At 42.9% G+C, this 25,798-nt stretch overlaps 1 protein-coding gene across 1 annotated transcript in view; it reads left to right on the forward strand.

Moving 5' to 3' along the window:
- spata5 (spermatogenesis associated 5) overlaps nt 1-25,798 on the forward strand; it is a 128,551-nt gene that overhangs the window by 2,610 nt on the left and 100,143 nt on the right. The window contains exons 4-11 of the mRNA XM_034133753.1: nt 168-226; nt 426-1,073; nt 1,345-1,474; nt 1,611-1,667; nt 2,294-2,417; nt 4,260-4,361; nt 5,236-5,389; nt 20,925-21,079. Of these exons, the coding sequence (XP_033989644.1) occupies nt 168-226; nt 426-1,073; nt 1,345-1,474; nt 1,611-1,667; nt 2,294-2,417; nt 4,260-4,361; nt 5,236-5,389; nt 20,925-21,079 (1,429 nt within the window). The remainder of the gene's footprint in view (nt 1-167; nt 227-425; nt 1,074-1,344; nt 1,475-1,610; nt 1,668-2,293; nt 2,418-4,259; nt 4,362-5,235; nt 5,390-20,924; nt 21,080-25,798) is intronic.

Raw genomic sequence — 25,798 nt, forward strand, 5'->3', positions numbered from 1 at the left:
ACCACGAAATACATATATTTGTAACACTCTTCATCCACACAAATCAGTTTTTATTTAACATGATAGGACATATTTATTTTTATTGTTTATAATCTGTAATTTTTAAAGGTTCAAATCATTACAAAATGTGTTTACTGGTTAATTCTGACATGCCTACTTTCTTTCAGGTCAAAAGACGAGACACTAGAGACAGAGGAGTTCAAGAGCTTCTTACTGAGGTCTCTGGGTAAGTCTCTTTTTCACAATATTACGTGATTTGTGATATGTCGTAAATCATTGGTGACCTACAATTTGATTCTGAATTTTGACGTTAGGCTATGAAACCTGTACATTTTCCCAATTTGGCGAAAAATGCTTTTGAATTGCTTTCTATGTTCAGTTTTTTTGGGTGAAATAACTCTACTGGTTTGTCCGTCTTGTCCCAGTTGGGAACATCCTCCTGCCAGGAAATGTCGTCCCCTTGACCTACTTCGGCCGGTCATGCAATCTCCGGGTGGAGACCATAAGAGGGGAGGATGGAGTCTGCCTCCACAGACCTTCTCCCCCCTCAGGACCCCCCCCTGACCCAGAGGAGTCCTCCGTGATGGACTCAGTGCTGGACTCCACCTCAGCCGACCTCTCCCTGCAGCTCAGCCTGCTCACTGTGGACGATAACGGCTCTGACGGGGCCCCGAGCTCAAATGGAGAGTCGGGTCCTGCAGCCAGCACCCCACGCCGACCTGCCCACCTCCCCCACCCCCACCTCTCCTCCCTCTCCTCCCCCCCTGCTCCCTGCACCCCGTCCTCCCATGATTCTCCTGCAGAGGGGTCTTACAGTCTGGAGAGCTCACAGCAGGCTGATAGTGTCCCCACAGCTCCCCCTGGTGGAGCTCAGAGTTCTGACACCTTCTACTGCCTCTCCTGCTCCACTAAAGTCAGCTTCAGAGACAGAGCAGGGCAGGAGGACCCAGATGCTGAAGCTCAAAGGTCAAAGGTCAAATACTGCATGATTGGTGGGCTCAGCAGCCAGCTGGACGTCATCAGAGAGACCATCGAGCTTCCTCTGAAACATCCAGAGTTATTCTCCAAATATGGTACGTGTTTCAGAATCAGCATCAGGTTTAAAGTATGTTTATAGTACACATACAAGGAGTTTGCTTCGGTGTATAATGATGACATTTTCAAACTTATAATGGTGCATACATAATCACAATAAAAGGAATAATTTGTAAAAAAAAAAAAAGGAGAAAGTATATATTAATTTAAAAAAAGGAAATGTACAAACAAGTAAGTAGAATTCAATTTTAAACTGGGTCTTACTATAACTTAAAACAAGATTTAATTGCAAGCTGTTATTCTCTGCAGGTATCCCACCTCCCCGAGGAGTCTTACTATACGGTCCCCCAGGCACCGGGAAGACTATGATTGCACGAGCCATAGCCAATGAGATTGGAGCTCACATGACGGTCATCAACGGCCCAGAAATTGTTAGCAAGTACGGTCAAATTGCTCAAGTATCACTTCTCTGAATTAATTTGAATTGTAATGCAAACCACTGTGCACATGATCCAAAGTGATGGAATTGTATCATCATCCAGATTCAATAATGATGTTGTTTCATGTCTTTGCAGATTTTATGGTGAAACGGAGGCAAAGCTAAGGCAGATATTCACTGAGGCGTCTCAGAGGTAAAGTTTGAAATGGCTAATCCCATCATTGCCTCTATCATAGTGTGTTTTCCTTATATGCAACCTAATGCTTTCTTTTTGTTCACCGCTGTCTTTAAACGTGTTTCTTTTGTATTGTATTTGTAAGAAATCAACCACTTGTAACACCACTGATAGAGTAATCATTTCTCTTGTGCAATAAAGTAGCAAATGTAGCTACAATACTTACCGTATATTAACTGCAGTACACCAATAATAAACAATAGCTAAAGATGAATATGCTCAAACCAAATATTAAACACATTCAAAGAGCACGACCAATGACATTTGATTTATGATTTAAAGCTCTGGACCTTGAATAAAGTCTTAGTCTGTCATGATCATTACATGTTACATGACATGTCACTTGTTAGACGCTTTTATCCAAAGCGACTTACATACTCAATACTGTGGGCAATCCCCACAGGAGCAATTTGGGGTGACGTGTCTCAGGGACACAACGACATGCTGACTGCAGTGGGGTTTGAACCTGTGCTCCCCTGATCCCAACACCAACGCACAACCCACTGCACCACACGCCTCAGCTTGTGATTTTGCATTTTACAGTCTTGTTGGCGGCTTTTCTCACATTTTCATTTGATTTCCAGACAACCTGCGATAATCTTCATCGATGAGCTGGACGCTCTGTGTCCCAAGAGAGACGGAGCGCAGAACGAGGTGGAGAAGCGAGTCGTTGCTTCTCTGCTGACTCTGATGGACGGGATTGGTTCAGTGAGTTTCCTTTTTGACCCTCCTGCAATTGGCCACTTTTTTTCATGAGCCCTGCACTCCCGTGATATCTTAAAAAAAAATGATTATCCATATTTGAGTTACAAAATGACATGTTCAGTACATTCAGATTATGAAACAAGCTCTCTGCTCCTAAAGTACAATGCAACGTTGTTTTAAAGTGTTCTCATGCCTTTCTTTGTATATTTCTTTTCATTACTCCATTTAAACCTGCACCTCCCATCATCTGGTATGAATGCACTGTAGTGTAGGGAGGCCTGAGTCTAAGATAAGATAACGTTTTGTCACAAAAAGGTCAGAATCAAACATTTTTGTTTACTATTTTTTTTTTAAAAGACAGAGAGGACTTGGAAATAATAACTCTGGAACATTGAAGCCACTGATTTTTGACCTTTTTTCTTTGAAATGTCCAGAATTATATATTGATTGCCTAAAAGGTAACTTATCTGAGTCAACTAAGTTTCCACTTATACGTTATACAGTAAGTAGTGATGGCCACTTCCTTCTATGTGTTTCTTTTTGTATAATATACCAGTGTTATAGCACGAAATATACATTTTTCTTTCTCTGGAGATCTGCTTTACATTGACCAAAGCTTGTTCTGAACACACATGACTGAAGAACCCAGCGCTCCTAGCAGACTGCTCTGTCAGGAAATGCTCTCAGTGGAAACGCAGACCGTCATGCAGAAGCCATCTCTGCCTGCTGGCCGGCCTTCACACACTGTGGGTTGATTCTCTGGGGTGTTGTTAGTCCTCCAAGCGCTCTGTCAGTGCCTGATGATGAGAAAAAAGATGGTTCCCCCCCCCCCACACACACGCACACACACACACACACACACACACACACACGCCCAACAGGAGCCTGGGAAATAAATCACCTCAGGTTGCCATGACCTGCCAATTTGGCATAACTTTATCGGCAAAGTACATCCCCATGACCGCAGTGCATGAAGGATCGGTGATCACACACACACACACACACACACACACACACACACACACACACACACACACACACACACACACACACACAGAGATGATCCAAGGTCACCAGCACTGATTGGTTTTGGGAATGTGGATAACGCACTTCCTGCTCCTCTGCATTCTTTCTCGCACTGTAATTTATTTTTGTTTCAATTCTCCCCGCGGTGTCGAAAAGGTGGAACAAATATTCCTCATGTTGCATGCAGACCACCCCGAGAAACACAGGTTTAACATCGGGCAGAGGGCAGATATTCTCTGAGGCTGTGCTTATGGAAATCGACTGGATAAAGCCACACATGCTTGGTCATCAAGTTAGACCCCAAGGCTGTTTCTCTTAGCTCCTAGACAGTTGATATCGATGACTCCAAGCAACAATTTGCATGTGATTTCCTGGTGTATCTCTCAGCCAGCACAGCAGATTTGGCAGTGTGTGTGTGAAATATACCAGACCGCATCCATCATCTGTTTCATAACACTTTTGATGGTGTTTAAACAAGTCTGAGCGCTACCAAAGCTTTTTGAGTGGACGAGCACACCTGAACTTCAATGGTAATACATACTGTGTAGTACTGTGTATGTATGAATGAATGTACCACAGTATCAATATTTAATTTCACGGTTATAGTAAATACAAGTTTACCGGGAGATTCCTAGTGTAACCCCGACCAAGGTCATACTGTAGGCTTCCTGTATGATTTTGTTAAATGTCTTGGTAAACTAACCTTGATGCCTCAAATAGTGATGCACTGTTTTTTTTACTTTGTCTTAAGGAATGCACAGCCCAACGTCACATTTTCTAGGACAAAACTGATTTGTGATATTTTTCCTATCCTTGCAGGAGGGTCACTCAGGTCAGCTGATAGTTCTGGGGGCCACAAACCGGCCCCATGCCATCGACCCCGCCCTGCGCCGCCCAGGACGCTTCGACAAGGAGCTGGAGGTGCGTAAAAAACCACAGCCTGTGGGGGAATCAAAAGACTGTCCTGTATTGCACATGTAGCTTAATCTTCAGTTATAACCCACAACTAGCCACGTGTGCTCATTTAAAGGTGCCCTATTATACTGTTTTTCATCAATATATTATAGGTCTCAGATATATACAGAACATGTCTCTGATTGGCTCGAAACACCAAACAGATCATCGCAGCATTACCCATAATCCTCTCTGTTTCAGCCCTGTTTCAAAAGTGCTGATTCTCTGTCTGTTACTTTAGATGAAAATAAGGAGCCCCTCCCCACGCCCCTCTGAGAGAGATTTGGTTAAAAAGAACACAATGGTGCTCTAGGAGGAGATTCAGGTGATAAGGTGGGGGGGGGGTTATCTTGGTTGGTGATTGGCTAATGGTTACACAAGCCAAAACATCGTTATGACATCATAAAGTGGCCAAAATCTGATCAGCTAATTTTCAGACAGGTTTTTATATAAATGGATCAGGACAAAAAGAGAGAGAATCTTTTTTCCTGAAGCTTTCAGAAACTCTTTACACAGAGGGGACACATGTTGATGTAGAAGAGACAGGAAGAAGTGGATTTTGCATAATAGGTGACCTTTAACACCCTACTGTTTGTTTATAGTGAATTAATCTGGTGAAAATAAATAGTAATAGCAACATTTTCGGATGTTTGCTTTTTCACAATATGAGATGAACAATCAGACCTACTGAAAATATCTCTGTAAAGCTCTGAGAAGTACTGTACTCCATTCATTAATGGTTTGGGGTTCCTCAGGGTTCATATTGAGTACCACTACAATTTCAGTTTAAATACAAATGTCTGCAATACAATTTCTTGTTCTATTCGTTTCACAATGGCAGGTGGGAGTTCCTACTGCTGCCGAGCGTGCAGATATTCTGCAGAAGCAGCTGAGCTTCGTGCCGTGCAACGCCACCAGCGAGGAGGTGACGCAGCTGGCCGACGCTGCCCACGGATACGTAGGAGCGGACCTCGCAGCTGTTTGCAAAGAAGCAGGCAAGTAAACACTCTCCTACTGTCATACAGGAAGTCAAAATGCTGAGGAAAAAACATGTTCCCCTGTCCTGGCACCTTTATGGCCGTCTGAATGTGGTCCGCCGCCTTGTGTCCTCTCTCTTCATGATGTACAACATGTCCTGCAAAGGCAAACATTTCTCTTCCCAGAAATGCAGCTATAGATCCTGAGAAAGTCCAAAAATCCATATCATAAAAACACCGCACCAACCAAGAACATCCACAGCTACTTTGACCAGTTCTGTTATTTTTTTATTGATTTTCCTCTTCCCGAAACCAACATCATTTAGGAAACCAAAACAAAGTTGCACATGCCAGCTGGCCCGAAGAGGCTCATCATCTTTTAGTAGTTCGGTTTGACTCGTGGACGCCAACCAACGAGCAAACAGCGTACCAACAACAGTTTGTTATTGAGCTTTAGGTACATCTGACTCAACCTCTGCTTTTAACCCAAACCACAGTCCCTGGTGACTTATCCCTTCCTAAATTAGTTTTTAACAGTTTTGTAGATGTTTTCTCGGAGAGTCTGACATGCCTGCTACACAGAAGGTCAGCCATTCTTTGATATTTGCCATAAAGGAAGTTGTGTGTTTCTGTGGTGTTCAGATCCCAGTGAGAGAAACCACTGAAACCACCACTTGTTGTGAAATTCCTTTGCCCCCCTCACCCCTGATGCCACAAACCGATCCACCTCACATCCTGAGCTTATATAACGTATGTGTGTATCTGAATGTGCTTGATTGTGGGTGTGTGTGGGATTGAACGAGCACACGCACATTTGTTTTTCTGTGTGTGTGACCCCCGTGCGCCTCCTGGGTGGTCTCAGGCCTGCGGTACGTGGCATATTGCATTTCCAGCTGAGGAGGCTGCTGTGCGGAAGCGCTCCGGCGGAGAGCGTGATTTACCGTCCGCAAAGGGCCAGACGTGACTGGCAGTGTTTTCGGAGAAACCTCCTCGCGCCCCGGAGGGAGACAACAGCCTCCCCCAAACCCTGATTCACTTCCCTCAAAAGCCTCCAGACCCAAATCACTAAACAAACACAGGCCCTCGCAAGCACGCCGCAGGAGAACTAACAGAATCAGATCGCATTTAATGCTTTGTTTCTTTCTGTCGGCTCGTTCGATGTGGACGTAAAGCACAGATGAAATACAAACTGAGGAGAGAAATCTGAAATGGAATACAAACACGGCTTCAGAGTTGGCATCCACTTGAAATGCAGCTTGCTTGTAGTCTGGTTTTATTCACACTGTAAATGTCTTTCTAGGATATTAGCATTAGCACTCTAACACCTAATTGTTAACCTAGCCATTTAGCTTACTATCTTAGCTATACTTACCACAGCCTTTAGAAACATTTACACAAAATGAATCTTAGATGAACAATATATCAGAACACACGTTTTGAAGTGGTTTAAAAGAAAGTGTATACTCTATGTATGATATATGTTACGCTACGTGTCTCTGCTAAAAACAAGCTTGACTGTTAGCTTGAGATTAGTCAAAGGAACATGTAGGTAGTAAAGCTTTCAGTGTTCATACTACGAACTCCTATTCATTAAATAACATATGACATACAGCAATGCTCAGTTTAACAATACTGTGATTATCAGTAACTAAACTGAACTTACTAAATTATGCATTTTCCACAGAAATACGTCTTGCAACTCGAAGATAAGACGCTAATCATTCACATCCTGTTCCCTTGTCTTAAAGTTACAATTATTTTGGGTAGGTAGGCTTTGGTTAATGCAAGCTTAAGATATGTCACCTTTTGCTTTACTTGTATCATGCCAAGCTTCATTAGACTTCATTTATACCTTAACATTAACCCCTTTCTTCGACCGGTTGCATTGTGCTTCAGAAACTATAAACGAGCATTACATTTGGGAAGACCTATCGTGCTGGAGTATGATGCATTTTTATTTGCATCTGAGCTCATTTTCTGCAATAATCCACAACACAATGGAAACATATTTGTGGCTTTTTGGCGAGGGAAGCAGGATGTTGCTGCTCCAAAAAAAGACTTCATCTCTCCAAGATGCACCTTTGTATCTGCTTTGTTTGAATGGATGACAAAGCAAAGGTCAGGTGTCAGCACTTCAGACGGTACACTTTGCCGCCATGGCGTTAGTGTTTACTCTGATTGGTGGACAGGAAATTGAAATAGAATTAATAATATTCAAATTGACTTAAGTGTAAGGATCCACCTGCACCAAATCCTTATACTACCGCACATTGTATGGCCTCACATAAACAGATGCCTACAGCCACACACATACACACACACACACACCGCCACATACCGCCACACAGACACACACAGACACACACTCACACACACACACACACACACACACATACACATACACATACACACACACTGCCACACACACACACACACACACACACACACACACACACACACAGACACACACTCTCACACACACACACACATACACACACACACTGCCACACACACACCGCCACACACACACACACCGCCACCGCCACACACACACATACACACACACACACACCACCACACACCGCCACACACACACACACAGACACACACACACACACACACACACACACACACACACTGCCACACATACCGCCACACACACACAGACACACACTCTCACACACACACACACATACACATACACACACACTGCCACACACACACTGCCACACACACACCGCCACACACACACACACACCGCCACACCGACACCGACACACACACACACACACACACACACACACACACACCGACACACACACCGACACATACACACACATACACACCAATACACACACACACCGACACCGACACACACACACCGACACACACACATACACACACACATACACACCAATACACACCAATACACGCACGCACGCCACACACACACACACACACACACACACACACACACACACACACACACACACACACACACACAGAAGTTGATATCTGTTTTTTCCTTCTCTGCCTGCATTGAGAGGAAGCTGAAGAGGCACACTGACACGTCGAGTAGGAACTGCAGTTGTTTCCTTCTGCTGCTCAGGTAACAATGAGCGGCTGGGGGAACGTACGCTCCGACGCACCACTTCCTGAAAAAGAAAAATAGGGGGGGGGGGGGGAGATAAATGCGACGGCTGCAACACACTAGGGTCACGCACATAGATACAAACCCTGCACAGCTGCAGAGAAGCATGCGCACAAAAAGACTTCTGATGCACGCACACACGAGAAGAATGTAGGGTTTCACATCCTGCATTCAGTACAATACCAACCTGCTTATAGATCTGAGAGGATATAGAGAATGGTTTCATCTCTGGAGGAAAGCAGTGGCTTTTCTTTGCGTTTTTTTCTTCCTATGTGCATGGAAAGTTTGATGTCATTCAGGAAGTTTTGTTTGTCCACTCTTGAGTTGTAAGGAGCCTCCAGAAACAACTTCTTGCCGACAGATGTGTTGCATAATCAGAACTTAATTACAGTTGATCACGTATCGGCCAGTTTAGAACGTAATGTAATGCACACTCCTTCAAGATCTGTTAAAGTCTATTAAAGTCTGTTTCATTCAGGGCTCCTCACATCCCCTGTAAGCCTCTGCTGAGCTTTACATCATGTGCACTGAGCGAGGGGATCCAGGTTGAACGCTGCGATCCCTCAGGTAGGATTTTAAACCTGGAGAGGAAAACACAGGAATGTGGCTTAAGAATGTGACATCCTGTTTACGTTTACTTTTCTGCAAAATACATCTGTATAGATCACTTTGCTGTCAAAACGAATAAACCACAGTTTTCAATTATCTAAAAAAAAAATAGAAGCTACTTTAGTTTAGTTTCACAGCTAGCTGTCCATACATTGAATTGAATGTTAGGTTTTGTTCCCTAAAAGACAAAAAGACGTGTGTCAAAGTACTTAAAATAACTGTTACATAACATGTCACTTGTCAGACGCTTTCATCCAAAGCGACTTACATACTCAATACTGTGGACAATCCCCACAGGAGCAATTTGGGCTGAAGTGTCTCAGGGACACAAGGACATGCTGACTGCAGTGGGGTTTGAACCTGTGCTCCCCTGATCCAAACACCAACGCACTATTCCACTGCGCCACAGCCTGTTGATAGAAATTCAATCAGAGTGGTTTTGCCTAAAGAGGTTAAGCTAGTCTTTTACACACAAGTTAGGTAATGTCTGAAAAAGTAAGCCTACTGTTTTGTTTAGGTCAATATGTTCCTACATTTCTTATGCCTTCTTATTCCCTCTCATCACCCACCAAAGAACTGTCGCAGACGTTCTCGTATTGTTTACTTTTTCAGTCCCGTGGAGTACATTTTTCCAAAGTATTTGACAAGATTTTCCAATGAAGTAAAAAATACTTTTGTGTAGCAGAACTTTTTGTTACTTTCTTAATCTTTTTCTGAATGATTTTGAAACCACTGCGCTAAATGCCCTCTGAATATATCAATCAATCAATCAATGTTTATTTATATAGCCCAATATCACACATGTTACATTTGTCTCAGTGGACTTCACAGTTTGTACAGAATATCAGTATGACAATACGATGTCCTTAGACCCTCACATCGTACAAGGAAACACTTCCATAGAAACCCCACAGTTTAAAGGGGAACATGGGAGAAACCTCAGGGAGAGCAACAGAGGAGGGATCCCTCTCCCAGGACGGACAGACGTGCAATAGATGCCGTGTGTAAATCAAAAAGATAATACATTTTACAGCATAGGTAGACCAAATGTTTGGAAATGCATGTGTCTATAATAAGAAGATGAATCAAGGAGGATGTCAACAATCCTGTGGGAGCCATCAGGGAAGTAGTATGATGAGAGTCAGGCAGGACCGCAGAGACAGGTTCAGCCACGACTGATATAACGTCTGATTGGTTTGATAATGTTTGGTGAATACATAGTTGCCGTATTAAACGTGTTGGCAGCGTAGTTTTTCATCTCAAAACTCAATTCAAAGTGTACAGTACGATTAAATTGAATCACTGCTTCACTTCTCACTGCTGCAGATGGAAAGTTCAGACCCTAGAGATGAACTGTAGTAACCTCAAAGGAAGGCCTCTAGTGAGAAAATGTTCTACTGCTGGGGGGTAAACAGGCTCAGCTGCGAGGGGCGAATGTCAGCGTGAAGGCAGATAGAAATACTCCTCTGAATTCTTCTTCATTTTATTATACCATATTTGAATCGATGTCAGCATTTTAAAGAGGCCCTATTGTGCTTTTTGGGGTTTTCCCTTTCCTGAAGTGTCGTATATTTATTTTGAAAGAACATACATAACATTCATCTGTTTGCAACTCACACATATCATCAATATTCCAATTACTGTATAGACTACTCTGCACAGTTCCTATCATATCTCTATTTGATTTGATTTACTTGTACTATTTTATCAGTTTTATTGTGTTGCGCTGTTGGAGGAGCCTGTGACCTAAGATTTTCATTGTCATAACTACACTGTAGCTATGCACACATGACAATAAAAGCCTTGAAACCTTGACAAATATAGGTTTGTGTGCATGTAAATGGTCTGCAAAGGCTAATATGTCCTCTTTAAAAGTCCTCGTAACAATCAAATCACGTATCTCGATGCTCAATTTGTTTAAGACTCCCTCCTCCTCCTCCTCCTCCTCCTCCTCCTCCTCCTCCTCTTCCTCTGAACTTCATCTGTCTCAGTTACCGTGTGTGAAGTGGACATGGCTTTCATCATGCTTTCTGCAGGTTGACAGATTTATGTACACATTAAGATGATGTGCTGGACTCTGTTAGTCACAGCAGAAAAATGTACAGCCTGCACGCCAGTAACTCTGTTTATAAAGCTTTCTGACGGCCTTCCTGTGTCTCTGATGCAGCTCCTTGTCATTGTGACTGCGCTCCGTCAGACATGTGGCGGCACGCACTCTGCTACTGGACACACAGTCATCGTCACAGTCAGGTTTTATTTGTTTGTTAGCAGTAGAGCTTTCCGATGATGTTGCTGTTCAGGTTAAGGGTCTAATGATGCAGCAAGTTATGAAAAAGCATCTGAGAAACATTTGTGATTCTCCGCTATATACATGAAACCTAATTGACTTAAAATGCTTACTCCAGATTTGATTGTATGATGCAGGTCTGCAACGCTAATTGATATACAATAATGTTTTTATTTTGCAATTTAATAATCCAGTCAGCATAAAAACTGAGCAAAGCCCAACACTTTTCCACTGCAGGGCCTCGCTCGGCTTAGTACCGTATGGCTAGGCCTCGTTAGGCCTCGTTAGGCCAGGCTCACTTTATGCTGCGTTTCCATTACAGTTTAGGAACTGGGGCAGTAACTATAGTAACACAGTGTAGGCGGAGCCGTGACGTCATCTTCAATGCGAACCACAACACCAACATCAGCCGTTAGCTGTTAGCACTCAGAGCTCACAGCTCCTCATATCTGTTCAGAAACTAGACAAAAGTTAAACAAGTACAAACCACAGACTGCCTGTGTCATGGCGAATACAGTCGCTGGTTTATTTATGTCTGTAGGCTGTTGTTGTGAGTGTGGACGGTCGGAGCATATACTGCGTTAGCTTAGCCGATCTCCATTCAGAAAACACGCATTTTAAAAGGTGTTTCGCCTGCCGTCTGTCTGCAGACTTGTCAAAGCATTAATTCATGGTTTTTACTAACCGGTATCAGTATGTTGTTACTTCGGCATCATTTGGAAACGTGTATTACAATTAAATCACGGTCAAATATGTTCATTTTGTTGTAGTTGCCAGCGATTCTCTCACTAGTTTAGCATACTCAGCCCGGTTGTTGCCCGGAAAGAACCTCGATTTTGGAGAGCCGGAAAACTGTGAAAAAGTACCCGCTAGCCGGAACTACGCCGAGTGGAAACGCAACCAAAAACGGGCCGGGCACGGCACGCCACGCTTAAACCGCGCTGTAGTGGAAATGCGCCATTAGTGACCTAATCAACTCTGAACATGTGGCCTTTTGTATCTTTATAAAACTTTTAAAAGACAACTATTCTGTACAATAAACGCTATTTCGCAAGGAAAAGGCATAGCTAACATTATATTACCAATCATTTAATCACATTGAAGCATTTCATTAACTATTTGATCATTTGTTAGTCTTTAAGTATTTTGTTATCATTCAAAAATGGCATAGAAATAAAACATATATTACAAAAATGGCAGAGAAATGCTATTTTCAGCGTTTTAAATGTATATGGAGATATCCTCCATATTTAAGGGAATATCTTTGATTGTCAGAATATTTAAAGGCATTACCTTAGACTTTAAGAAACTGGCATGAATGCTATTGTTTTGTTATTTGCAACCCCAACAATGTTTGGCTTACCTAAAAACAGTTAGCCAAACATTTTAAAATCCATTTGTTAGAATTAGCAGATTCAGATCAGATTTTAGAAAGACCTACATTTGTGTGAACCTATAGTTTATATAGAAGTATAGAAGAAGAGTAAACCTGCGACGTGCTGATTCAAACCATAAGGAGACAGCCAGCTGAAGGTGTTGTATTCATATGTATTATCTCTGAGAGACTTCCTCTGATATAACCGGAGCTAATTTCTTCTGATCTTACTTCCCCAAACGTTACATTGACCCGGTTCCCAGCTCGGCACAGATTATACAAAATATCTCTTCATAACGAGGCCCTCGAGGTGTTTCGTGTGGCGTTGGAAGCTCTCATGTGGTCTGCTGGAGCCTCGCAGACTCTGGGCGTCTCTTTGTCGTCCTGTTGGCGTTCCACTGATCCCGGTGCGAGCAGATGACTCACTTCCACAGTCTAAACAGTGCTAAATGTGTGTGTGTGTGTGTGTACGTTTGTTCCAGTGTGTATGCGTGTGCGTGCTTGTTTGGTTTGTGCCACATCCGGGCGCACTGTTTACAAGCCTCTCTAAACAGGGGAAGCCCACTGGATCAAAAAAAGGGCCAGTAAAATTGATTATGTGGAATAATAAACACACAACTCTGCACTTTGTCAGCCGAAAGCTCTTTTGGGTTTGGCGGCGACGATCAGGCTCAATATTTAACAACCGCTTCTCCGAGTTAGACTAAACGGCCGAAATGATTTACCGGGTAATTGTGCAAAGTGATTTGGCTAACACTCTTCAATCCTCTGAAGATAAATACTTTCTGCATTGAGAAGAAAAGCGGCGGCAAAAAATGAGTTTTGTGTGTTTGACATAAATTCTGCAGTAGGAGACTAAATGGGCCAAACACTGCCGAATGCTCGCTGATGTTTACAGCGGCAGCCTTGCCTTATAAAGCGCTTTTTCCAACTCGTTTGTCCTTTTAAAGAGTCTGCAGGAATTTCAGGACAAGTCACATAAATATCAGTCGGATCAGCATGTGAAGTTTATTTGAGGCCTCTGTTTATAAAATCCGGAAATGTGCTGCTTGTACTCCTTAACCCCAGCACTTACCTTTACCCAGTGACAGCTGTGTGTGTGTGTGTGTGTGTGTGTGTGTGTGTATGCCTGCACACGTTTCCTGCATGTTTGGAGTGTGTGAGCTGGTGTATTAGTCTTTGTCATATCCATGTGTGTGTGTGTATGTGCACTTTAAGAGCACATTATTATTGCGGTGTTTCAGCTCCGGGAACAGATGTTGGGTTTTGTAAATACAGGTGCAGAGAGTGCTCCGGAAGCCCCGGCGAGTAATGAAAACGTTCCTGTGGTTTTGTGATGGTGTAATGCCCAAAGTATTTCTCAATTCATCTGAGGACAGTGTCGCAGGAGGGTGTTTTAAACGCAGCGCTACACAATGCAACATTAAGCTACACACACTCCTAATTCTTCCCTGTTGAAAAGTGGAATGCATTGAAGTGCAGATTTCTCCTCACACACCTTCCTCATGATGATCCGCTGTCTCTGACAATGGAGCTCTGTGAGGTTTTTCCCTTTTTGAAGTTTTCTTCTAACCTCTGTCATACATCATTTTTGGAAGCGGAGCGGCACGTCTCTCGAGTTTACTTGCAGATGCAAACATAACACTTGATGATCCAGCTGCACCGTGTACACAATACAGGGCAGTGTCCAAACGGTTTTGTATACCTATTCAAAGAAAAGCCTTTGTTTGGTTTATAGCTTGAACGAAACTGTACTTTTGGAGCCAATATCAGTGTTTGAGAGCTGTTTCTTTGTTTGGTCAACATAAGAACATTATCATACGTGTATTCATCAATGTTTCATTTGCTGTCTTAACAAAAGGTGGTCAATCTAATGGAGACATATGGTTGTTTTTTTCGAATATCAACCTGACATTTGCTAATATTTGCCAGGGCGATTCATCGTCCGGTCTCTACTGTGGATCCGTTGTGGCTGAAAAGTTTGGACAGAATTTATTAAGCCTCTTCCCAACCACAGCATCAACAAAATACTGCAGTTCATATTTAGTTCTATACCAATAAAATCTCTTTGGAGGTAACATGCATTGGCCAAATGTGGCAAAAGTGAAACAATACCAACCTTTTTTTTACTCCAACCAGCAAAGGATACTGTTGCACTCCTGTCGCATACTGACATATTATTCACTGAAACTGCAGTCCCCACTTTTTCCTCCCTTTTGTTTAGTTATGTTGTTGCGTGGTCCCTATCCTGAGGATTAGTTTTGGACATCCTCAGACGAGGTGTTGTGTTGTAGTAACAATATATCCCTCTGTTGGGCTCCTGTATCCTGATGGGTTGTGAACGGGTAATACTAAATGAGAATGGCCCCATAATGACTGGGGCAGCTTCTCTGATTTCTAAGGCTTGTCCGACAGACACAGCTCCCAGCTATTCTCCCGGGCTTGGTCCATGATAAATTGATTTGTGGACGATTTGATGCCGGTTGAAACTGAATCTGCATCAAAGCCTGTCAGAATACGAGGGTTCATGTGATGCGTTGACATTACGTGAGGTGTCATCACACCATGAAGTATCTCCAAGTATAATGTTTAGTATTAAAGGGTTTCTTCAGTAGAGGGGACCCCCAGAGAGAAGGTCTAGAGTTCAGTGTTTCAGAGCAACATATTTAAAGTATGACCATTCCTGTTAAAAAAACAACACAAACTGTCCCCCCCCCCCCCCCCTCTTCTCCCTGGCCAGCTTTAACTCTCTCTTCCATATCTAGTTTAGGCCCTGCTGTGAGGTTTTGCAAATGTGCATTCTTGTACATTTAGGGGGCCCCTGCTTCTCTCAATTCCCACTAGATCTCGGCACATTTGAAGCATTCTGGATAGAGAAGGATTGCAACACAAAAAAAAGGAGTAGAAGAAAATCAGTCCACATAAGGTTCAGATTAAATTGTGTTGTGTTGCCTTTTTTTTTTTTTCTTTCTCCTCCCTTCCCATCGGATGTTTTCATAACTAAACCAAATGTGTGCTCGGAGTCGGCCAAGAGCAGTCAGGAGAGAGAGAGGATCCCTGAAGCAAAACGCTCAAGTCACGTCGTTGAATCGAGTTTCCGCTGCCCTCCGGGTTCAGGCTGCACTCGGAGCTCTGCGGCTTGTGAAGCCCATGCTGTTCCTCTGCAAGGCTTCTCATTACTGCTGGAGAACGTGCTGCACTCACTCTTCAGTTGATGCTCCGTGAAACATTTATTAAACATTTGTCAGCTGCATTTTCCGTCTCCAGGACTTGTATTCAGCCTTATTGACAAGCCCCTTTTAGCTTTCTGTCTACACACACTGCTATCAATTATCATCCAACTTTGAAGTGCTGTGTTGAATCAAGAAATACAACTTTTGCAGATATGTTGATTCTGCAATAGCTCCAAATGTGTTATGGAAAAAAGCCAGTAAGCCTTTACTCTAATAATACGTCATATATCAACGCTGCTGAAGACCTATCAATGCTCAACCTTGTTCTTATTAAGGTGCATGTGCAAGTTAATGTCGATTTTTTTATTTTATTCTTTTTTTAAACATAATAAAAAATGGCTCTTCGTGCAGCATTAGTGATTACGTCTTACATTTCATTTATAATTACACTTTTTATGACTTTCTTTGTGTGTGTAGTTGTGTTTAGTATATTTTACGTCTATGTATCCCTTAAACAGCACCTCTTTTCACCCTCTGTCTGAAACCAGAGCCCAGTCTGCTCTGATTGGTGAGCTGGTCGGCTCTGTTGTGGTTGGTCAACCGCTTAGAGATGTCCCGCGCCCTTAACCTGTCACATACAATGTGTTGGAGCGCTAGCCAATAGAAGTGCTAGCGTTTCATAGTTATGTTACAGAAGTTAACTAAGGAGTCCAATGGAGGCGTTTCGGTCAGGTGTGTGGAGTGTGTGGGAGAGAAACCCACAGACCCTTCACATGCACAACAACCTAAATAACACACTACAGGTAAGGGAAAACCCCCAAAAGTATAATGGGGCCCCTTTAACAGACCCTTAACACAACTGCTCACAATAAGTGTCGTTTTGTTCGGATGTGTTTATGTAAAATGAGTAATCCTGTATAAAAGTATAATGGATAAGCATGCTGAAGGTCTATCCCCCCGTGGGTGTCCTTCATGATCCGAACACACTCTCAGGTCTGACTCTCTCCCTCCCTGAAGGAGCCTCCATCTTCACAGGGCAGGCCTGATGGTTTGGGGTTTGTGCACATGGTGTTGTGGCTCCTCATCTCCCTCCTCGTCTCCCTCCTCGCCCCAGCTTCCTTCCACATCCTGTCTTGTCTTGCCTTGTCCCTTCCACTCAGACCAGATGTTTTTGTGCAGCGCCGGTCCGAAGCTTGAACGCGTGCAGATGAAGAGCTGAGGCAGCAGCCGCCAGGTGGAACGAGTGGGATGTTTAAACCTCTGGGGATCCAGAGTGAGAAGGCGGGTGGGTGGAAGAGAGAGTGAAGGAGCTCGAAAAAGACATCATGCACCAGGGGGGCCGGGACTGGGGAACACATTGACCCCATCTTGGCGTGCTCGTGGAAGACAAACCTGCTCGCATTAATTGTGTTTCTCCTCTTCTTCTCCGTCTGTGCCTCGCCTAGTCGTACGGGTCCTGGAAAATATAAACAGGATGCAGTCTTGTCTGATCGTAAATCCCCTCTCGTCTGCTCCCTGGCCCCGAGCCCTGGACCACGTCCGTTCCCCTCCAGCCCTCGCCACCTCCTCCCCCCCCTTTAACTCAGAAGAGCAAGCCAAAAGTCTCTGTGTGTGCGTCTGTGTGATGTGTGCACATGTGTGTCGGGAAGGGTTGTGTGTCTAATACGCTGTTACCCAACACTGGGGTTGGAAACGTGGTTGTGGGCAGGTTCTGTAACTACTAATCATTGTCCAAATGTAGTGTGTAATCCACTCACAGAAGACCTGTCCTCCCACCTGTACGGGTTCAGTCTGCACAGCTGGATGCCAGCTGACGCACACATGGCCTTTTCTGCATTGTAGTCGTTTTCTCACACATTCTTCCCTGCCTATTAAGTCGTGATTGCATGCAATATTGCAACCAGCAGACCCTGTTTCTCTGTAATGTGAATTGGAGGAAATTACAAGCAGAAAGAGACTGACAATGTTCCCCGTTAACTTGACTGATTCTGTCGGTAAAGTTGCAATTGTTTGCATACTGTGCTTCTACCATGACCAGCATGTTAGACTTTTGCTATGATTTTGGAAACCCTTTCATTGAGGGAATTTCTCAAACTGTCCTGATCTGAAATAACATCCTATGCTGAGGACAAGCTGCAGAGAAAGGTCCTTAATCAGCCTTCATTTCCTCTCTGACAGAGATATCATCTCAAGTGCTTGTTGGAACAGAAGTCATTTAAATCTTCTGACAGACTGTGAAAGACTTGAAGGTGAAAAGGAAGTTCCTGCAGCAATTATGGCTTTATTTTAGATTGGCCCTTGACCGCAACTGCTTGTCGTCCAACAATATAAGACCAAGAAGCTTTTTAAGGCTGATCTCCAGTGAGAGAGAATCAAGTTGGGAAGTCAGAGGAGTCGCTGTTTTTCCTTTGAATGATATCCTCAATGTTCCTTAACATAGAAAGACTTGAATCTTCTGGACAATGTTGAGAATTGTGAGGGAAACTTCTGTGTAGCAATGCAGGAGGAGTCACCGACTCAAAAGGAGACACAGGGAGAGCTGGAGCTTTGATGTCAAACACTGATGGGTTTATTTGGAGCTTCGGCCGGAGAATTCACAAAACAAGTCCAAGAGCCAGAGGTTCTGACTTCACGGTAGAGTTGCCACGTCAATTCTGAAGAACTCTACCCCAGACCCGTGTATTTAGCTAGTTCAGAGAGAATAATCAACATTGTGCAGAACAAGATAGAATGATAACACCTCTATCAGCTGACGCCAACAGGCAGGAGCAGGGAGACAACACACTGAGAGCACAGCAGCCAAGGTTACAGGTGCGTGTGCTCAGTCAGGACAGTATGAACTGATCAACTGGGTCAAAGTTATGGGCCTTGGAAAATATTTCCCCAACAAGAATACTAAAGGTTTTTATAAAGCCATCGCTTCAGTATTTCAACCTGATTTCTGAGGAATTGTGCACTGATGATGAGCCCTTATCTAACACAAACAAGAGCCCTCTTCAGCTATTCAGACCTGTTGCAAATGTGCAATATTTATGTCATTGGGAAGATTTGCCAAATTCATCAAATTGTTCCCATAATCCAAAAGTGAAATGATTTAAACAGCTAGGTGTTTTCCACAACGTTTTTAGCTTTAGCTTGCACTTAGCTTAACTTAAATATATATACACAGGGTGTCCGTGGGGTCTTAAAAAGGCTGAATAAGTTCTATGTTAATAAATCATTGTAATAATATATAAGAGTATCGACCATAATTCCATACCTCTGAAAATGCCTTTAGTTTGTATCACACAGCTTTATGTTGACAGGGTGTCTGCGGGGTCTTAAAAAGGGTAAATAAAATAAAATAAAATAAATCAATTTAGCGAAAATTAAGGCTATTAAAAAGAATTAAACGGCATTTTCCAAGGTATTACATTTGTAGCTTGTTTCCAATAAGTATATAAATTGTCCAAAGAGGTTGTATTCTACAGTTTGCCTGAATGTAATCATTGCGTAGGTGTGTAGTGTGATTCTGTGTAGTTTATTTATGGCATCCCGTTGGATTTGACGTCATCTGAACAGGACATCGCACGCTCACTGCTTGATAGCGCGCGAAGGTCCGTTTACGCCGGTTGTTAAACAACATCGTTATGGGGAAATGCAAGTCTGCGTCCAAATGGTTGGAAGATAAGGAGGAAGGACAATCAATACTGTATATAGTAAATGTGAGGTAAAGTGTGTCGCCAATGTAACCGGTTAAAACTCGAAGTGGCGATAAGGTCTTAAAATGTATGGAAAGGGTCTTAGAAAAGGTCTTAAAAGGTATTACATTTGACTTCAGGATTCCTGCATATGCCCTGTTAGCATAGCTTTAGCTTGCACTTAGCATAGCACGAAACATCACTCTAATCTTGGTGATTGGACGTTTTGTTGTTCATTCCCTCTGTTTTACAGACTCTTAATGAAATAACGACATCTGCTCATCTTTTGTTCTGGTGATATAACCAGAGGAGCTTAATGTCAATCAAAGCTTTGGAAGTGCTCAAACCGGCCGTCACCGCCAAACCTTAATTATAAAGAAAATGAATAGTTTTTTTTAACTTTTAGAGCCCTCAATGCCTGACATATACTTGACAGCTTTATTAGCTTGATGAAGAGAATGTTTTATAACTCTTCCTGTGAAAAAAATACAATCTTTCTTTTGTGTCTTGTAAGAAATATGTGTTGTATGTCTGTACTCGGCTCTATTCACTCGTCACTCAGCCGTCTGTTCACAGAGCTTTCTCCCTCACATCTCTCTGCTATGACCTCGTTTTCAAGGCAACACAAAAGCTTTTTCTTGATATTGATGCATCAGTGTTTGTTTTGCTGTCTTCTTTTTGTGCACATGCTGAAGGCTCTGGGAACAGAGGCTATTCAAACCTTAAGACTTCAATTACACTTCCCTTCCCTTCGGCCTACTCTCTTTTCTCCACAATAATGCAAGGCCAATTATTTTGGCGATCAAAAGGGGAATTAGTGTTCATTCTGAGATTTGCATTTGCTAGGCGTGTATCATCTCGGCGTGTACGAGCCTGAATGTTTTGGGTAAAGAGTTGGACTGGATGCATGTGGTTTTGGAATGAAAACCCTAAAGCCACAACGACACTAACGTTGCTTCTTAAGGAAAACAAACACCCTGTTTCATTTCCTTCTTCATGCCTCAAATTATAGGGTTCTGTTTTCTAAATTCACACTTTCTGTTTTAATACGTGGACCTGGATGTTTTTAATAAACAACAACAACATTTCTAACCTTGGTTAAGACTCAGCCATGGTGTTACTTTCTTGTTTTTTGTCGTATTTGAGCAACATTTTGGTCTATTGGCATATCTTTTTCATCTTGGTGAAGCACGACTTCATTGAGAAAAGTTCAGAATTAACACGTTTTTTTCCTTCGCTGATGCAATGAGTGATGTTAAACAAACCTTTATCCTACAGGTTTGCATGCACTGAGGCGAGCACTTGGTGGCTCCTACCATCAGTCGGACCAGCAGCTGATGGGCACGGTGACGGTCACTCTGCAGGACCTCCAGTGGGCCATGACTGTTGTGAAGCCAAGCGCCATGAGGGAGGTCGCCATCGATGTCCCCAAGGTACACAAACCTCTCCATCAATGCCTACTTTTCGTCCGTCTCACTTATTTGCACTTTTTATGTTTTTGAAACTAGTCAGAAACCCAACCACATGGCTTTATTTCGTTATGTCATAGAAACAAAAATCTCCTTATGTCCTTATATTGATGCTAAGGGAACTTGTGCTTCCTTATTAGATGAGTAAAGCTGAACCAAGTCGAAGCAGTCGCTAACACTTTGATTGATTTGGTCAAAGAGCGCCATTCACATTGCAAACTCTGCCGACACCAGTGCCATCAGAAAGTACCACTACCAGTCTGTTTTGCAATAGGGACTAAAGCATAACAGCTACATTTAGTCCCTGGTACTACAATTTGAAACAAAGAAAAAGTTCTTAAACTACTTTGGATATGTTCCTGTGAAACAACATTGTGAATTAAAGACTGTCTGCACTTAATTTAGCCTGGAAATGAAAGACAAAGACATATAATTGGAAGATTAAATCCCAGAGGCCTGCCAGATATAGATCCTGAATCTTGCCAAAGCGTGTCTGGGGTTTGTGTTAAGTACGCCAAAAGGCGTTAAAGAAATCCAGCTGGTCAAAAGAAGTAATTAAAGTTTACTAGCACCTCCTGGAGTAGTCATCACAAAGTACATCGCAGTAAAAGAATCAGACAGGAAATAAGACTGAATATTTATAGTATAAATGATTAAATAAGAATTAAACACATGGGTCTTAAGATGTTAATGGTGTGCACACAACTTAAATCCAAAGAGAGGGTGTTCAAAGTTTTAGAAAGCACATCTGTATTCTTAATTTTTAGCCTGCAGCATGGTTCACTGAAACGTGATGAGAACACATTTGAGATCTAATTTTGATGGAAACCTACAGTAGCTCAAATATGTCAGGATTTTGATTTGGAGCCAGTTTTGTGTTACATACAAGACATTTAATGGAACACGTCCAAAAGGTGAATGAATTATTCAGCTGTATAAAATAAGCTAAATATGAAAATAAAGTTATATTTGGTTACTTTTTTAGTGTGGTACATGTCATGGAAAAAAAAGCATGAATAGGCCTGGCTGGCTTGTTTATGACATCAACCTTAATGACACAATCTGTATCGAAGCCTTGGTTTGTGATCAGCATTAGTTGTGTCTCAGTTGCGTTCAACCTTGCGATGGCCCTGCGAAGAAGCAGACTGGTTTACATCCCACTTTGCTTCATTTAAGGCAGAAAACCAGTTTATAACCCGACCAGCATCACTACTTCTTCCTACCACAAGAACAACTACAAGCTAATCAACAGCAGTTTCCTTCCACGTACAGAAAACCTCTTTTTGGACAGCTGACCACAGAATTACCAGCACTTAAAAGATGGGGGTCAGGCTGAGGAAGAGTGGAAATGACCCTGTGGCCATTTTACCCTCCACTGCAATGAAGATGAATCACTATACTTTGGAGAGGGAGGGAGGGAGTGAGGAGGGGAGGGATGAGAGGACAGTGGTGAGACTCCAGGATGTTTTGGAGTTTGCATGTGCAAGACATAACGGACAGGAAGAGGGCTAACATCATCCTCCACCGGTAATTGAAAGCAGATCGGGTCGCTGACGGTTCCTGCCAAAAAAAGAGAAAGAGGAGAAGAAGAAATGTCCTTCCTATCCCCCCCCCCCCTGCCCCCTCGTCTCTCTGCAACACTCTGCACTGAGCTCACCCAGAGACGTTCAGTCCTTGCGGCCGGTTCCTGGAAACAAGAGAGAGAAGTGAGTTTGAGTTCGCATTTTTTTTTCTATCCCCCTAGCGCAGCTGAGCTGAAAGGCCAGCCGCAGAGCCCCGGACTTGATCATATCCACATGAGTGCAAACATTTGGTTCCAATCCATTTTATATAAGAAACTTCCAGTGGTGCCGGATGAATACACGCCTCGAGTTCCTCTGAAACCTCCTCAGACCACGTATCTAGAGATTTGAGTTGTGCACATTACACCTCTGGACTTATATTAGATTGATATGTAAATAAATTGCGAGTCCATTCCTAATCCTTTGTTTGTTTTGGGACAAGACCTTCTTCCTCTTTTTGACATCTCGCTTGTTTACCCAGCATTACAATCATCTTTTTTCCTCCGCAGTCTGGCTTTAATATTTTCATTTGGCAGCTGTATCACAAGCCCATTTATTCCTGCTTTTAAACGTACTCTTCGTCTCCTTTGGGGTTTTTTTTGTGTCTGAGAAGTCCCCCCACACCCTCCTTTCAACCCCATCAAAGGGCCAGAGCCTGAGAGGCCCCTTGTAAAGTTCAGAAAACAACAGTAAAAGATAATAACTGGGTCTCGTACCAAAAGGAAGGGAGGTAAAGACGGGGGGGAAACGCTGCACAGCGAGGTGTGAGTCAAAACATTGCCTTCTAATTCCACAGGCGCTTCATTCTTGACAAAAAGCACCTTGCAATTAATGCTTTATATTGTTATTTCTTACAATGACTCCATTACGTCTGCAGCGACTTAACCAAAGAATGCAACAAATAGGGGCAAGATGAGACTTTACAGCGTTGTGTTGCACATCTGCTTCCTCAGAGGATGATTGGCAGGTTTGAGGATGTTGTCGGTAAACTCAGAGGAAAGAGGCTTTTTTTAAAGTCCCCAAAACAGCTCAATCTTGGTCAGATAGCACAGTCTGAGTACAGGTCATTCTAAGCATTAGTTTGTTTATGTTCTACACCTGATGAGTGGGGTTTACTCCCTTCAGTTTGGATACAAATTACAGCATTGTCCACCCTACATTACATTACATTTCATTTAGCTGACGCTTTTATCCAAAGCGACTTACAATGACCAATTACAGGGACATTCTGCCTTGAGTAACTATAGGGCTAAGTGCCTTACTCAAGGACACACTAGTGGTGGTGTTCCTGGCGGGATTTGAACTCACAACCTTACGATCTTTTGCCCACCTCACTATCCATTAGACCACCACTATCCCCACCCTACTTACCACATAAAGCATAGGTCTATAACGCAGCGTCCACACGGCGGCGTGCGTTGAAGCTTGCCGGTGGGCGTGTCTGAAACTCGACCAAAAACCAATCACATGAATCTCCCGCCCAGGACACACAAGCACGCGGTTTGATTGGCTAGAGCTTGTACTGGCATATGATTTGATTGGCTGACGCTTCCGTCGAAGCTTCAAAAGTTGAACTTTTCTCAACTTTTGAAGCGAGCAACGCGAAGCGACGGAACCGCAATGCAGTTCGTCAAAGCGTGACGTCACCCCATTCAAAGTGAATGGGAAGAGGCGTTGAAGCTTCAACGCACGCCGCCGTGTGGACGGGCCGTAACACTGGGTAACGTTTGAAATGCGAATACTTCTGTACAAGCCCTCTTTTTCACTACCAGTTGTCATGCTGCATATGGTTGATTGACTACGGACATATGTATAAAGATGAAGTCACCGTGATGTAACATTGGTTAGTAGAATGTGATTTTGAGTCCGCGAGTTTTACATTTTTTGATCAACGCTACCTTGTGGTTTGCTTCATCATCTTTATTATGAACCAAAATGAACCAGAGGGTGTGTACAAATACTAAGAAACATTTAATCCGTTACCAAAAAGTTACAATTAGCTTTCATGAACTTATCACAAACTGCGAGAATCGATAAAGTTCTAAACAAAATCACGATCAACACCCAATCCCGAAAATGTGGTTATAGGGACCTGTCAATCACAAAGCCACGCCCCTAAAGTATGCACTGCTTTACAGTATTCGTTTTACTCTAAATTGGAACATAATTAACCAAATGAAAATCAAACTGTGTTAAAAAAGAACTAGCAACACATGTTAATAAAATTACTTCAAATAAATCAAATAAGGAATATAGGGTAATTTTTCGTACACCTCTATACAATCAGAAATGTTTTGCGACCGGTGGAGTCGCCCCCTGCTGGTCATAAGAAGTAATGCACCCATGAGACATCCTAATCCTATCGTTTAGTTGGCTTAAGATTCATCTTCTGTGTTAATTACAATACACACAATGTGGAGTCGGAAATGAAATAGCTTTAAAAAGCAACTCGGTACATTAGCAAGGTGTAAAATAACAGATTTGGGATTGTTTTAAACACTCCAGCCACATTCATTTTCATTCTGCAGTTTAATGAAGGGAAATGCAGATAAAAGTAGTCATGTCATATTCATTTAAAACAAAATATCAGCTCAAAGTCTATAGTGTGTCCCCAAGCTGTCAACAGTATCACACAGTCCCCATCGACAGTATGAGTTCACTCAGTTGTCATTAACCCTAGATTTCCAGTCTCTGTTATTACAGTTTATTGAAGCCAATGCATTTAGCCTGTGCATTAAATGCTTTGTACAGCAACAACACTTTTTGTATATTGTCTTGTGTCTTCTTCCTGTATTCCTCATCACTTCACCTGCTAACTCCATTTCTCTATAAGCCGTTTCCCTGTGGCTTTCAACTCACTGTACTTTTTATTTCATTTCATTTCTCTCTGAGCCTTCGATTTGGCGTTCTGGTTGGCTGGCCTGCTTCCGGCCTATCTCCTCATCTCCTCAGCACTCCTCTCTCTCTCTCTCCTCCCTCCCCTCCCTCCCCCCCCCCTCCATCCGTCCTCTCCCCCTCTCTCGCTCTGCGCTGTCCATAAATTGTTCGGTATTTACAGTATGTGGCCAGACGCCAGGTTTCCATTAGGTGCTTCGTTCCCCGGAGACGGCGCCGGTGGCCT

The sequence above is a fragment of the Trematomus bernacchii genome, unplaced genomic scaffold, assembly GCF_902827165.1.
Source record: "Trematomus bernacchii unplaced genomic scaffold, fTreBer1.1, whole genome shotgun sequence".
NCBI classification, from domain to species: Eukaryota; Metazoa; Chordata; class Actinopteri; order Perciformes; family Nototheniidae; genus Trematomus; species Trematomus bernacchii.